Source organism: Amphiura filiformis, chromosome 2 (genome assembly GCF_039555335.1).
Source record: "Amphiura filiformis chromosome 2, Afil_fr2py, whole genome shotgun sequence".
Lineage (NCBI taxonomy): Eukaryota > Metazoa > Echinodermata > Ophiuroidea > Amphilepidida > Amphiuridae > Amphiura > Amphiura filiformis.
Window position 1 is genome coordinate 41,232,959 of NC_092629.1, and position 16,769 is coordinate 41,249,727.

A 16,769-nucleotide genomic window follows, 5' to 3' on the forward strand; every position below is an offset into this window, starting at 1 on the left:
TATCAACAGCCTTGCATTTTCACGTGCATGAAATCTATAAGCTTAAATACTGAACATACAGGTGTATGTATCCCCCCCCCCATACACACAATCATAATTACTCACATCACTAGTATCACAGGGTCAGGGTTTCTATTGACAAGTGCATTAACAACAGCATTGCATTTTCACGTGCATGAAATCTATAAGCTTACTGAACATACAGGTGGGACAGGTCTATGTACCCCCCAATACACACAATCATAATTACTCACATCACTAGTATCACAGACATTCAAATTCCATAATGAAATCTATTCGCCTTTCATAGTACACTGATTTTCAAGTTCAAACGCTAGTTCTTCAAAGGTGCTGAATTCCACCATCGTCCATATCGCATGAACGAGTTAACATAAGGGCGCACATCACTGAAAGTGATGCCAGTTTTTCTCTATAAAATGCTGTTTAAAATCATTTAAACAATTTTTGATATCTGCCATCTGTGATACACTTGTAGGATTTAATATTACTAATCATTACCAATCCAAATTTATGCAAATTTCTGCTCATTTTATTGCTTACTTTTACTATCTATGTTTTTTTCTTAGAATAAAAATTAATTAAGATTTGTTCCAAGTCTACCATGTTACAATACTGATAATTCAATAAAAAAACTTTTTAGACTGCAACAAGTCTGTCCTTTTAAACAACAATTTCTCATTCAATTAAAAAATCAAAATAAATTGCAAATTTCTAGATTTTTTTTTTTTTTTGATTTTCTATGAAACAATATGGACTTTTCATGGTCAATTTCAAAAAAAAATCCTCTTGTAAGTATATGCTGTATTGCTGGTATAATATTATACCATGGATGCTGGTATAATATTATACCATGGATCAGTGCACTGCATCATAGTATATGCTGTATTGCTGGTATAATATTATACCATGGATGCTGGTATAATATTATACCATGGATCAGTGCACTGCATCATATGCTGTATTGCTGGTATAATATTATACCATGGATGCTGTATAATATTATACCAGCATCAGTGCACACATGCTATGCATGGGTGTTGGTATAATATTATACCATGGATGCTGGTATAATATTATACCATGGATCAGTGCACTGCATAAGTATGTGTGTATTGCTGGTATAATATTATACCATGGATGCTGGTATAATATTATACCATGGATCAGTGCACTGCATCATAGTATATGCTGTATTGCTGGTATAATATTATACCATGGATGCTGGTATAATATTATACCATGGATCAGTGCACTGCATCATATGCTGTATTGCTGGTATAATATTATACCATGGATGCTGTATAATATTATACCAGCATCAGTGCACACATGCTATGCATGGGTGTTGGTATAATATTATACCATGGATGCTGGTATAATATTATACCATGGATCAGTGCACTGCATGAACATGATTCTTTTTCAAAGTGGACCAGGAAAAAGTTCATTTTTTAGTTAAAAGTTAAAAAAAAAAAAAAAAAAAAAAAAATAGGAATTGCACATGCAATATATTTTGATGATTTTTAAAAATATTTTTGTATTTTGTGTTGGGGTTCGGACATAGAGTTCAAGTTTATCGATCGACGACGACGTAATGCCGTCGTTTATCGACGCTGCTGCACGACGGCGCCGGAAGCGAACGATGGGAGTTATAATGTTTCGTGATTTTTGCTGGACGCGTCTCGCTTTCGACGCTATTCTAGACGACGCTGGTTGTCATTTCGCTGACGTCGGGCGCCGACTTCAAAATTAGGTTAGGGTTTAGAATTAGGGACGGCTATACGGTAGAGGTACATATAGGATTTAAAGGGTTATTGCGATGGTTAGATTAGGGTATGATTGTGGGTGTAATTTTAGGCACCCCCCATTTATAAAACATTCTTCCATTTAGACAACATGGGATATTTTTAGCATGCAATAACAAGATCCATTGTGCAAAATCACAGGTCCATTGCAATGCAAACAGACAATGTAAACAGCTAGCCCTCATTTCATATTCATAACCTTGGATTAAGGGTGTAAATTACAAAAGGTGTTACATAACAAGCATCTATGCCCATGCAGAATCATAGGTTATGTGTGTACTGTAGTACATTGTAGTATTGGGAAATTTGCCTACTGAATAGAATGCTAATGCACAAAAATTAAATGAACATCTGGGAAAAATTAAATTATATTTTGTTTAAATTAAATGCAGGCTTTTTGCTAATCAATGGTTCGTTGATGTGTTCGCCATTTCACGATGCGTCACAAATTACAAATAATTGACGCGTTATTTCAAACGGCATAACTGTGCGATTTAGCCGATAAAACTCGGTATGCATAGTACAAGGACAAATTGGCCAATGCCAGAGGCTATATGCATACCAATGTGTACATCTACAAATGAGAAATTTTTGGTGGTTTCCTTTTCATTGCAAATTGCAGTCATTTTAAATTATCGCAGTTTTTTAATTGCAACGTCCCCACGCACAAAATGGCGTTTAATTTACTCGCAATATTCCGCGTCGGGTAAAGCCGTGAAATTGTGCCTATTGAGAGGATATCTCATCATTTGTATAATGTACATCATCACTATACTTGTCCATGTTATCAAAGATATGGCTATATGCAGCTGTGATTTCAGCCCCCCCTTATGGCCAGGGCACCAGGGGAGGGGTGGCTGGGACTTATACCAGGGCTAAATTTCAAAATGTTAAAACTCCCGCCAAGTCCCGGACAGACGGAAACAACACATGGCCGGGCCCTACAGGGACAAATTTTGTGTCAATGCCTGTCTGTTATAAACTGCCCGGCTATTTTTTTCGGTACTCTGCACTGCAGGCAGGGGTTGGAATGTTTCAGGGCCTCAGGGTTTCAATTGACAAGTGCATTATCAACAGTCTTCATTTTCACGTGCATGAAATCTATAAGCTTAACTACTGAACATACGGGCCTATGCACCCCCCTACAATCATAATTACTCACGCCACTAGTATCACAGGGTCAGGGTTTCAATCGACAAGTGCATTATCAACAGCCTTGCATTTTCACGTGCATGAAATCTATAAGCTTAAATACTGAACATACAGGTGTATGTATCCCCCCCCCCATACACACAATCATAATTACTCACATCACTAGTATCACAGGGTCAGGGTTTCTATTGACAAGTGCATTAACAACAGCATTGCATTTTCACGTGCATGAAATCTATAAGCTTACTGAACATACAGGTGGGACAGGTCTATGTACCCCCCCAATACACACAATCATAATTACTCACATCACTAGTATCACAGACATTCAAATTCCATAATGAAATCTATTCGCCTTTCATAGTACACTGATTTTCAAGTTCAAACGCTAGTTCTTCAAAGGTGCTGAATTCCACCATCGTCCATATCGCATGAACGAGTTAACATAAGGGCACATCACTGAAAGTGATGCCAGTTTTTCTATAAAATGCTGTTTAAAATCATTTAAACAATTTTTGATATCTGCCATCTGTGATACACTTGTAGGATTTAATATTACTAATCATTACCAATCCAAATTTATGCAAATTTCTGCTCATTTTATTGCTTACTTTTACTATCTATGTTTTTTTCTTAGAATAAAAATTAATTAAGATTTGTTCCAAGTCTACCATGTTACAATACTGATAATTCAATAAAAAAAACTTTTTAGACTGCAACAAGTCTGTCCTTTTTAAACAACAATTTCTCATTCAATTAAAGCATCAAAATAAATTGCAAATTTCTAGATTTTTTTTTTTTTTGATTTTCTATGAAACAATATGGACTTTTCATGGTCCATTTCGAAAAAAAATCCTCTTGTAAGTATATGTGTATTGCTGGTATAATATTATACCATGGATGCTGGTATAATATTATACCATGGATCAGTGCACTGCATCATAGTATATGCTGTATTGCTGGTATAATATTATACCATGGATGCTGGTATAATATTATACCATGGATCAGTGCACTGCATCATATGCTGTATTGCTGGTATAATATTATACCATGGATGCTGTATAATATTATACCAGCATCAGTGCACACATGCTATGCATGGGTGTTGGTATAATATTATACCATGGATGCTGGTATAATATTATACCATGGATCAGTGCACTGCATAAGTATATGTTGTATTGCTGGTATAATATTATACCATGGATGCTGGTATAATATTATACCATGGATCAGTGCACTGCATCATAGTATATGCTGTATTGCTGGTATAATATTATACCATGGATGCTGGTATAATATTATACCATGGATCAGTGCACTGCATCATATGCTGTATTGCTGGTATAATATTATACCATGGATGCTGTATAATATTATACCAGCATCAGTGCACACATGCTATGTATAGGTGTTGGTATAATATTATACCATGGATGCTGGTATAATATTATACCATGGATCAGTGCACTGCATGAACATGATTCTTTTCAAAGTGGACCAGGAAAAAGTTCATTTTTAAGTTAAAAGTTAAAAAAAAAAAAAAAAAAAAATAGGAATTGCACATGCAATATATTTTGATGATTTTTAAAAATATTTTTGTATTTTGTGTTGGGGTTCGGACATAGAGTTCAAGTTTATCGACGACGACGACGCCGTTGTTCATCGACGCTGCACACGGCGCCGCTGAAGCGGAACGATGGGAGTTATACGTGTTTCGTGATTTTTGCTGGACGCTGCCTCGCTTTCGACGCTTATTCTAGACGTCGCGGTTGTCATTTCGCACGCCGGGCGTCGACTTCAAAATTAGGTTAGGGTTTAGAATTGGGGAGGGCTTTACGTTAGAGGTACATGTAGGATTTAAAGGGTTTTTGATGGTTAGATTAGGGGTATGATTGTGGGTGTAATTTTAGGGCTCCCCCCCCATTTATAAAACATTCTTCCATTTAGACAACATGGGATATTTTTAGCATGCAATAACAAGATCCATTGTGCAAAATCACAGGTCCATTGCAATGCAAACAGACAATGTAAACAGCTAGCCCTCATTTCATATTCATAACCTTGGATTAAGGGTGTAAATTACAAAAGGTGTTACATAACAAGCATCTATGCCCATGCAGAATCATAGGTTATGTGTGTACTGTAGTACATTGTAGTATTGGGAAATTTGCCTACTGAATAGAATGCTAATGCACAAAAATTAAATGAACATCTGGGAAAAATTAAATTATATTTTGTTTAAATTAAATGCAGGCTTTTTGCTAATCAATGGTTCGTTGGATGTGTTCGCCATTTCACGATGCGCCACAAATTACAAATAATTGACGCGTCATTTCAAACGGCATAACTGTGCGTAGTTAGCCGATAAAACTCGGTATGCATAGTACAAGGACAAATTGGCCAATGCCAGAGGCTATATGCATACCAATGTGTGTACATCTACAAATGAGAAATTTTTGGTGGTTTCCTTTTCATTGCAAATTGCAGTCATTTTAAATTATCGCAGTTTTTTTAATTGCAACTTCTTACGCACAAAATGGCGTTAATTTACTCGCAACATTACGCCTCTGGTAAAGCCGTGAAATTGTGCCTATTTAGAGGATAGCTCATCATTTGTATAATGTACATCATCACTATACTTGTCCATGTTATCAAAGATATGGCTATATGCAGTTGTGAATTTCAGCCCCCCTTATGGCCAGGGCACCAGGGGAGGGGTGGCTGGGACTTATACCAGGGCTAAATTTCAAAATGTTAAAACTCCCGCCAAGTCCCGGACAGACGGAAACAACACATGGCCGGCCCCTACAGGGACAAATTTTGTGTCAATGCCTGTCTGTTATAAACTGCCCGGCTATTTTTTTTTCGGTACTCTGCACTGCAGGCAGGGGTTGGAATGTGTCAGGGACTCAGGGTTTCAATTGACAAGTGCATTATCAACAGTCTTCATTTTCACGTGCATGAAATCTATAAGCTTAACTACTGAACATACGGGCCTATGCACCCCCCTACAATCATAATTACTCACGCCACTAGTATCACAGGGTCAGGGTTTCAATCGACAAGTGCATTATCAACAGCCTTGCATTTTCACGTGCATGAAATCTATAAGCTTAAATACTGAACATACAGGTGTATGTATCCCCCCCATACACACAATCATAATTACTCACATCACTAGTATCACAGGGTCAGGGTTTCTATTGACAAGTGCATTAACAACAGCATTGCATTTTCACGTGCATGAAATCTATAAGCTTACTGAACATACAGGTGGGACAGGTCTATGTACCCCCCCCCAATACACACAATCATAATTACTCACATCACTAGTATCACAGACATTCAAATTCCATAATGAAATCTATTCGCCTTTCATAGTACACTGATTTTCAAGTTCAAACGCTAGTTCTTCAAAGGTGCTGAATTCCACCATCGTCCATATCGCATGAGCGAATTAACATAAGGGCGCACATCACTGAAAGTGATGCCAGTTTTTCTATAAAAATGCTGTTTAAAATCATTTAAACAATTTTTTTTATTTTCCATCTGTGATACACTTGTAGGATTTAATATTACTAATCATTACCAATCCAAATTTATGCAAATTTCTGCTCATTTTATTGCTTACTTTTACTATCTATGTTTTTTTCTTAGAATAAAAATTAATTAAGATTTGTTCCAAGTCTACCATGTTACAATACTGATAATTCAATAAAAAAACTTTTTAGACTGCAACAAGTCTGTCCTTTTTAAACAACAATTTCTCATTCAATTAAAGCATCAAAATAAATTGCAAATTTCTAGATTTTTTTTTTTTTGATTTTCTATGAAACAATATGGACTTTTCATGGTCCATTTCGAAAAAAAATCCTCTTGTAAGTATATGCTGTATTGCTGGTATAATATTATACCATGGATGCTGGTATAATATTATACCATGGATCAGTGCACTGCATCATAGTATATGCTGTATTGCTGGTATAATATTATACCATGGATGCTGGTATAATATTATACCATGGATCAGTGCACTGCATCATATGCTGTATTGCTGGTATAATATTATACCATGGATGCTGTATAATATTATACCAGCATCAGTGCACACATGCTATGCATGGGTGTTGGTATAATATTATACCATGGATGCTGGTATAATATTATACCATGGATCAGTGCACTGCATAAGTATATGCTGTATTGCTGGTATAATATTATACCATGGATGCTGGTATAATATTATACCATGGATCAGTGCACTGCATCATAGTATATGCTGTATTGCTGGTATAATATTATACCATGGATGCTGGTATAATATTATACCATGGATCAGTGCACTGCATCATATGCTGTATTGCTGGTATAATATTATACCATGGATGCTGTATAATATTATACCAGCATCAGTGCACACATGCTATGCATGGTGTTGGTATAATATTATACCATGGATGCTGGTATAATATTATACCATGGATCAGTGCACTGCATGAACATGATTCTTTTTCAAAGTGGACCAGGAAAAGTTCATTTTTTAAGTTAAAAGTTAAAAAAAAAAAAAAAAAAAAATAGGAATTGCACATGCAATATATTTTGATGATTTTTAAAAATATTTTTGTATTTTGTGTTGGGGTTCGGACATAGAGTTCAAGTTTATCGACGACGACGACGTTTGCGTCTATCGACGCTACACACGGCGCCGCTGAAGCGAACGATGGGAGTTATACGTGTTTCGTGATTTTTGCTGGACGCGTCTCGCTTTCGACGCTATTCTAGACGTACGCGGTTGTCATTTCGCGACGTCGGGCGCCGACTTCAAAATTAGGTTAGGGTTTAGAATTAGGGACGGCTATACGGTAGAGGTACATATAGGATTTAAAGGGTTATTATGATGGTTAGATTAGGGGTATGATTGTGGGTGTAATTTTAGGGCACCCCCCATTTATAAAACATTCTTCCATTTAGACAACATGGGATATTTTTAGCATGCAATAACAAGATCCATTGTGCAAAATCACAGGTCCATTGCAATGCAAACAGACAATGTAAACAGCTAGCCCTCATTTCATATTCATAACCTTGGATTAAGGGTGTAAATTACAAAAGGTGTTACATAACAAGCATCTATGCCCATGCAGAATCATAGGTTATGTGTGTACTGTAGTACATTGTAGTATTGGGAAATTTGCCTACTGAATAGAATGCTAATGCACAAAAATTAAATGAACATCTGGGAAAAATTAAATTATATTTTGTTTAAATTAAATGCAGGCTTTTTGCTAATCAATGGTTCGTTGGATGTGTTCGCCATTTCACGATGCGTCACAAATTACAAATAATTGACGCGTCATTTCAAAACGGCATAACTGTGCGTATTTAGCCGATAAAACTCGGTATGCATAGTACAAGGACAAATTGGCCAATGCCAGAGGCTATATGCATACCAATGTGTGTACATCTACAAATGAGAAATTTTTGGTGGTTTCCTTTTCATTGCAAATTGCAGTCATTTTAAATTATCGCAGTTTTTTTTTTTTTTTCTTCCTACGCACAAAATGGCGTTTAATTTACTCGCAACATTACGCGTCTGGTAAAGCCGTGAAATTGTGCCTATTTAGAGGATATCTCATCATTTGTATAATGTACATCATCACTATACTTGTCCATGTTATCAAAGATATGGCTATATGCAGCTGTGAATTTCAGCCCCCCCTTATGGCCAGGGCACCAGGGGAGGGGTGGCTGGGACTTATACCAGGGCTAAATTTCAAAATGTTAAAACTCCCGCCAAGTCCCGGACAGACGGAAACAACACATGGCCGGCCCTACAGGGACAAATTTTGTGTCAATGCCTGTCTGTTATAAACTGCCCGGCTATTTTTTTTCGGGTACTCTGCACTGCAGGCAGGGGTTGGAATGTGTCAGGGACTCAGGGTTTCAATTGACAAGTGCATTATCAACAGTCTTCATTTTCACGTGCATGAAATCTATAAGCTTAACTACTGAACATACGGGCCTATGCACCCCCCTACAATCATAATTACTCACGTCACTAGTATCACAGGGTCAGGGTTTCAATCGACAAGTGCATTATCAACAGCCTTGCATTTTCACGTGCATGAAATCTATAAGCTTAAATACTGAACATACAGGTGTATGTATCCCCCCCCATACACACAATCATAATTACTCACATCACTAGTATCACAGGGTCAGGGTTTCTATTGACAAGTGCATTAACAACAGCATTGCATTTTCACGTGCATGAAATCTATAAGCTTACTGAACATACAGGTGGGACAGGTCTATGTACCCCCCCAATACACACAATCATAATTACTCACATCACTAGTATCACAGACATTCAAATTCCATAATGAAATCTATTCGCCTTTCATAGTACACTGATTTTCAAGTTCAAACGCTAGTTCTTCAAAGGTGCTGAATTCCACCATCGTCCATATCGCATGAACGAGTTAACATAAGGGCGCACATCACTGAAAGTGATGCCAGTTTTCTCTATAAAAATGCTGTTTAAAATCATTTAAACAATTTTTGATATCTGCCATCTGTGATACACTTGTAGGATTTAATATTACTAATCATTACCAATCCAAATTTATGCAAATTTCTGCTCATTTTATTGCTTACTTTTACTATCTATGTTTTTTCTTAGAATAAAATTAATTAAGATTTGTTCCAAGTCTACCATGTTACAATACTGATAATTCAATAAAAAAAAACTTTTTAGACTGCAACAAGTCTGTCCTTTTTAAACAACAATTTCTCATTCAATTAAAGCATCAAAATAAATTGCAAATTTCTAGATTTTTTTTTTTTTGATTTTCTATGAAACAATATGGACTTTTCATGGTCCATTTCGAAAAAAAATCCTCTTTAATAAGTGACTTATGCCCGATCGTGTGGACACGACTAGTCCTATAAACATGATAAAAGCCCGTCACATTATTGCATGTATATTATCTATAAATTATGCATTACTGAGTCAGAAAGAAAATGATACCATTTGATAAAGGACACTGATATTTTTTTTAAATAGGCCTATACCTGAAATATTTATCATAATTTATATGAAATTATATTTTACACTATTCAAGTTACAAGTGATGTATTTTTCTGGAACAGGGAGTTAAGGCAAACAAAAAGGTGTGTAGGCTATAGACGAATCTAAATTCACGCATTCCTACACCTGACTAGCAGCCTTTAGTTGGGTAGCCGTCGGCTACAATGCACTCAAAATGTGAAATGATTCGGCCTTGGCGGAAATTTTAAACTGCATTCCATCACCCGTTTTACACCTTCCGCGAAAACACAGGCAGACAAAAGAATAACACAATACAGTTCCTTCGACAAAACACACAGCATGGTCTATTCGCTGTTGAAGTGACATAATAATCGGATTAACTACACGCGGTATCTATGCATTGATGTATACTTGCGAACAAAAGGACTATATGTATGAATAGATGCGACGGGATTACCTGCGGAATTATCTCCATTATATATATTATTAGCTATTATTCTATTAACCCTCCTCGTCCTTGCATCTTCTCTAGGTGTTAGGCGGCTTTTATTTGCACAATTGACGCTCAAAGCACCAGGTTGGTGCTAGCGGCTACCCAAAGATGTCCGACCAAATCCTGACCATGACTTGGCTACTTGGATTCGTCTATAGACGAATCCAAATACACGCATTCCTACACCTGACTATAGCAGCCTTTAGTTGGGTAGCCGTCGGCTACAATGCACTCAAAATGTGAAATGATTCGGCCTTGGCGGAAATTTTAAACTGCATTCCATCACCCGTTTTACACCTTCCGCGAAAACACAGGTAGACAAAAGAATAACACAATACAGTTCCCTTCGACAAAACACACAGCATGGTCTATTCGTTGTTGAAGTGACATAATAATCTGATTAACTATACGCGGTATATGCATTGATGTACTTGCGAACAAAAGGACTATGTATATGAATAGATGCGACGGGATTACCTGCGGAATTATCTCCATTATATATATTAGCCTTGTTCACACAGTCGGACTTAAACCACTTAATACCGGACTTAAATTACGTCGGTAATAGTATCGGGTATAAGTGGCAGTGTGAATGAGCGTCGGATATAACTATATCCGACGTAATGTGGTTTAAATCCGACAATTTAAATCCGAAGATGACCAGGGTTAAGAGTTGTTAAGACCGATCGAAACGTTACGATCGGTAATAGTAATTACGTGTGAACACTGAACAGCGCTTTTGGGCTGTCGGATATAACTGTGACCTTTCACCTTTCTGCGTGATTCAGCGTGAAGAACACTTCCGGGTTAAATTAAATCACTCGCGCAACTGATTTGAAGCAGAGTATAAATAGTGTGACCAGTGAGAGATAAAACAAAATCATCATGGATGCAGGTGCGAATATCAAACGCAATAGAGGAATGAACTGGCAAGAGAAGGAGACATTAGCTCTGCTGACCATTTCCGGTTAGTTATGACCGGTAATAGCTCGGATATAAACACGTCGGACATAGAGCTATTGCCGACTCGTCGTGTTCACACAGTCGGACTATTACCGGACTTAAATTACGTCGGTAATAGTATCGGATATAAGTGGCAGTGTGAATGAGCGTCGGATATAAAAAAATTACTATATCCGACGTAATGTGCTTTAAATCCGACAATTTAAGGCTGAAGATGACCAGAGTTAAGAGCTGTTAAGACCGATCGAAACGTTACGTCCGGTAATAGTAATTACGTGTAGACACGCAGCACTATTGGGCTGTCGGATATAATTGTGAGTAGGCCTATATCACTCGCGGAAAATTTTAAGCAGAGTAATTTATGGCTGCAGCTGCAAATATTAATATAAACTAGCGGGATGCAGGCCTTGCCGTTTAGATTTTAAAGGCGAGTGGTTAATCACTCGCTAGCATGATTGTAGGCGAGTGGTCGAATTTTCACAAATATCACTTATTTAGGAAATAATCAAGTAGAGTTTCTGTCTTGACACGGTATTTATGTACATTTATGTTGAAATGCGCGCGAAGCGCGCTAACATTTTTCACTTTCTACGCTTGGAGGGAGTACAGCATCGATTAAATACTGAAATGGCTGATTCAGTGGCTGATTTTGGGAGATTCGCAGCGAGTGATATTTAGTGTCTATGGCGAGTGGAAAATCGCTCACTAAAAATCGAGTTTGGGCGAGCGGCGGCGAGCGAGAGCGATCGCTCGCCTCAAACGGCAAGGCCTGGGGATGCGATTATTTTTTCGGACATCACCGTTAGATGAGTAAATGGGAGCGTTCACTATAACAGGAAGAATTACTGAACAGGTAGAATCATTGAAAATGAACATTAAAATCTGTTCTTTCTTACATTTCCATTTTAGCTTCTTTTTTTATTTGCTGCTTGTGATTTCCCGTTTCCATAGAGGGGTCAATTGGAATGACAAGGAAACATTGGCTATGCTCAAAATTTGGAGAGACACGGAAAGTATTTCTGGGATAAAAAAAGCTTTGGGAGGAGATAGCCACGCTATTACATGACAAGGGGGGGGGGGTCCCGATACGGTCGGGGAGCAGATACCTGTAGTGATAAAGGCACTGAAAACTCTCCATCGCACCCTCCATGATCGGGTGAAAATTCAGGCGCAGGAGCAATTGACCATCCTTATTGGGATAACCTACACGAGTTTCGGGGGGGGGGGGGGGGGGCAAAAAGTTAACCCCCAGAGGGGTGGGGGGGGGGGGGGCAGTATGGCCCTGGATGTAGATGTAGATGAAATTTATTAAGCCATAAGCATGATAACAGAAAGGGTAAGATGATTAGGGGGGTCCCAAATATATACGGATAGAAAAATAGGGGGTGTCATAAAATATTTTTGATGACCAAAATGTAGGGAGTCACAACACAGCATGACTACAGATAGTGTGTTTATTTTATTCAAAAGACTGATGCCTGTTTTTTTTTGGGGGGTAAACGGTGGGGGGATCATAAAATATTTGCTGCCGAAATAGGGAGGTCGCAATTTTATTGAAGCCGACTTTTTGTAAATTTGGGACCCCCCAAGAAAAAAAAATAGCATGATGATGGGAGTCAGTGTAATTTTTTTTATTTTTGTCATTTTTTCAAAGATGTCCACCATAGTAGGGCCTACATGTATAAAATGCGATATAGAGCTAAGTCTACTGTAAAATGGGACTACTTTGTCAAACTAAAATAATAATAATAATAATAATAATAATAATAATAATAATAATAATAATAACAGTAATAATAATAATAATTATTATAATAGAACCTACATAAATACAAAATTGGTCTTAATTTTGGAACTTTTGAATTAGCATTTTTCTTACATGACATACCTACCGCATTGTCTGTAATTTGTTCTAAAGAGGGGCGTTTATTGAAAGTGAATTTTCAGTGAAAACATTTAAAATCGGATTAAATTTTCTGATGATGCTCATGTAAAGAGAAGAGATTTATGACCGGTAATAGGCTTTAACGGACATAACACGTCGGGCATACGCTGGCGAAGTTACGTCATTTATCGGATTAATTACCATAGCAATAGGTGAAAACAATTTTGAACATTTCGCGCTGTACTACAAGCAGGTTGCACTCATCACCTGTATGTCTGCAATCATAGGTTGAATACAATACCGGTCTTTTCAAAGATACTAATCTTACAGGTGCAACTAATCAGCATGATTCACCTATTGCTATGGTAGTTAATCCGATTATTACGTAACTTCGCCAGCGTATAGCGCTATTGCCGACAAATGTGGACGCACTAAGGGATTAGCAGAAATATTTAATTCGATCGGACATAAGCCTAGATAAAATATTACCGGTAATAAGTGCATGTGTGAACACAGCTATAATTAGCTATTATTCTATTAACCCTCCTCGTCCTTGCATCTTCTCTAGGTGTTAGGCGGCTTTTATTTGCACAATCGGACGCTCAAAACACGAGGTTGGTGCTAGCGGCTACCCAAAGATGTCCGACCAAATCCTGACCATGACTTGGCTACTTGGATTCGTCTATAGGCCTACATTTTAAATTTTTGAAAATCGTACAGATGAAACATTCCCCAAATTATACAGGGAAATTGTCATTCCATTTTACATACATACAACTGAATATTTTATGTACAATTGTTTCAGAATCTGATCATCGTGGATAAAGACCTATCAAAATGCGACGCTTTGCTTGAGGGTATCAAAGCTATGTATCCCAGAACGTCGATTCTTTGCCAAGTCAGTGATATTACCCAAGAAATCAAAGTGGAAGGTAAAGAAAACCATATTTACGTATAATCTTAAAATCTCTCTTTAAAAATTGTATTTCAAAATAAAATAAAAGTCATACTGTAGTGTTAAGTTCATATACAGACCAACGGTATTGATGGGACAAATAAAGCTGACACACAGAAGATATAGGAGGAATGGTATGGGCTCTATATACTGCAAAAACTCGGGTGCTAATTAACACCGGTTTCGGGACTTATGCTTGGATAACAAATGACACAAATCACACAAATGATTGTTTAAATGTCTGCCATGTTGTTAACAAAGATTTACCGTATCATTGATGCATAACTATACCGTGCACTTGATGTTTTACTTAAGGGTGCACAACACTGGATATTACATTTCTCCCTTTTTTATGAAAATTTGGCTTCCAAACAAAATGTTAACTTTAACATCACATGCCTGTTTAAATTTGGTTCCAAATACATTTATCTCACAATCCAAATTCTGGTTCTGTATGTATAGTCAATACAGTAATATCTAGATACTGTTTTCAAGTTCTTGATGCTTTAAGACAATGTTTTGTCTGGTAAAATGTTCTCAATAGCTTGGCTTGATTATCTAAAAGTTCTTCAAACTGATAAATGTTTGAATTTCAAAATGTTCATAACTTTTAAGTATAAAAGTTTAACATGTAACTTCAAATGTTCTCAACTTTTAACTGTTAAATCAGCAAGTAGTTTAAAGTTCTGCTTTCTTTAAAGTCTCTATTTGTCTTGGGTTTTTCCAGACATTTCTTATTTCAGTCTTTAAACATGTGTATTTTCACATGTATCATTGTGTATTTTCACAATGTTTACATTGTTAAATAAACTAAAAGTCAGTTTCAACTTAAACTTGATTGTCTCTTGGCTGATTATTTCACTTTTCTGGTAATTTTGATGGCTTTTCAAAATATTATGAAAATAATTATTTCCTGAAACTAAATTTCTTTTGCCTTTTAAAGAAATTTCCACAATATTTGCATATTTTAGCAACAAAATAGATTCCAAAATATTTGCAAATTTTTTTTTGTTTGTTTTGCAAATAGCTTAGGCGTTTTTTCCTGCCTATTTTTTCCTTTTTTTCTCTCTCCTGATTTTTTTTCAGGATTTTATGATGAAGTAAGTGTCCTTTCACAGTTCATAGTTCTTTCAGTGTCCTTTCACAATTCTTCATCCAACAATCTTCAATCTTGCACTGATGATTCTCAGGTTTCGTAGTCACTCAGGTATGCTGGTTTCCGTCGTCGACTCCTTTGTAGCCTTGGTGTCTTTGTCGTAGCCACTGGTTCCGGATCTGAAGTTAGTTGTGATGGTTCTTCTGTTGTTTCTTGTGGTTCTTGATTTTGCTGAACCATGTCTTGAACAGGTGCTTGAATATTTGCCAACATGTGTTCTCTCCAATCTGGCGTTAACTCAGCTTGAACTTCATCTTCTCTGTTTTGCACTACAGCATTTGCCAACTTAAATCTAGCTGCATCACGGTATATCTCTCTTCCATCCGTGACTCTTCTGGCTGCAATAGATGATCCATCAAGTCTATAAATAACATAGAATGCTGGTTCATAAGCTGTTGTCCATTTAGTCTTCTTTGTTTGCTTCAGCAATACATAATCTCCAACAACAAATGTATGCTGTTTAGTGTTCTTGTTTTCTGCCTGGTGTTTCACTTTGTCTTTATAATCTTGATCTCGCTTGTTGATATCTTGCTGAATGTCTTCTTGATCAGGATTTGTGATTATCTGATCTAGCTTTGTTCTGACTTTTCTGTTCATGAGCGCTTTGTATGGTGCTATTCCAGTTGCTGGGTGTGGTGTTGAGCGATACCCAATTAACATGTCTTGCATAGCTAGAATGCTATTTCTTCCCTGTAACTTAGCAATTTGTTCAGTCTTATTCACCATCTTCATGAAACTCTCTGCTTCACCATTCGCTCTAGCATGCTCCGGTGTCACTTTGTGATGTGTGAACCCCTCTTCTTTTGCAAAACCTGCAAATGCTTGCGAGTTGAATGGTGGGCCGTTATCACTTTCGACTCTTCTCGGAGTTCCGTGCGTTGCGAACATCTTCTTTAGGGCTTTCTTGGTAGGTTCCGCACTTGTCGAATAGGTAACCTCAACTTCAGGATATCTGGTTCTCTTGTCAATGCATACAAAATTGTAATGTCCATCTGGATATGGTCCTCCGAAATCTATCGCAACAACATCCCATGGTTTCTCTGGTATCGGTGTCATTTTGACAGGTTCGGTCTTGTGTTCTTTAGTTGTAACTCTACACTCGTAGCATTGGCCTATAATCTCTTCAACCATACTGTTCATGGTCGGAAACCAGTATTTATCTCTCAGTAGTTTCTTGGTTTTAGTCATGCCAAGGTGTCCTAGACTATGTGCCGCCTTGATCACCTTTCTCTGAAGTACTCTTGGAATTACAATCTGACTCATTCTGAAGATTATATCTTCC

At 37.1% G+C, this 16,769-nt stretch overlaps 1 protein-coding gene across 1 annotated transcript in view; it reads left to right on the plus strand.

Annotated features, from left to right (window-relative positions):
- Positions 1-16,769, plus strand: part of LOC140146228 (uncharacterized) — a 45,739-nt gene that overhangs the window by 18,059 nt on the left and 10,911 nt on the right. Inside the window, exon 3 of the mRNA XM_072168012.1 lies at positions 14,182-14,308. Coding sequence (XP_072024113.1) covers positions 14,182-14,308 — 127 coding nt within the window. The remainder of the gene's footprint in view (positions 1-14,181; positions 14,309-16,769) is intronic.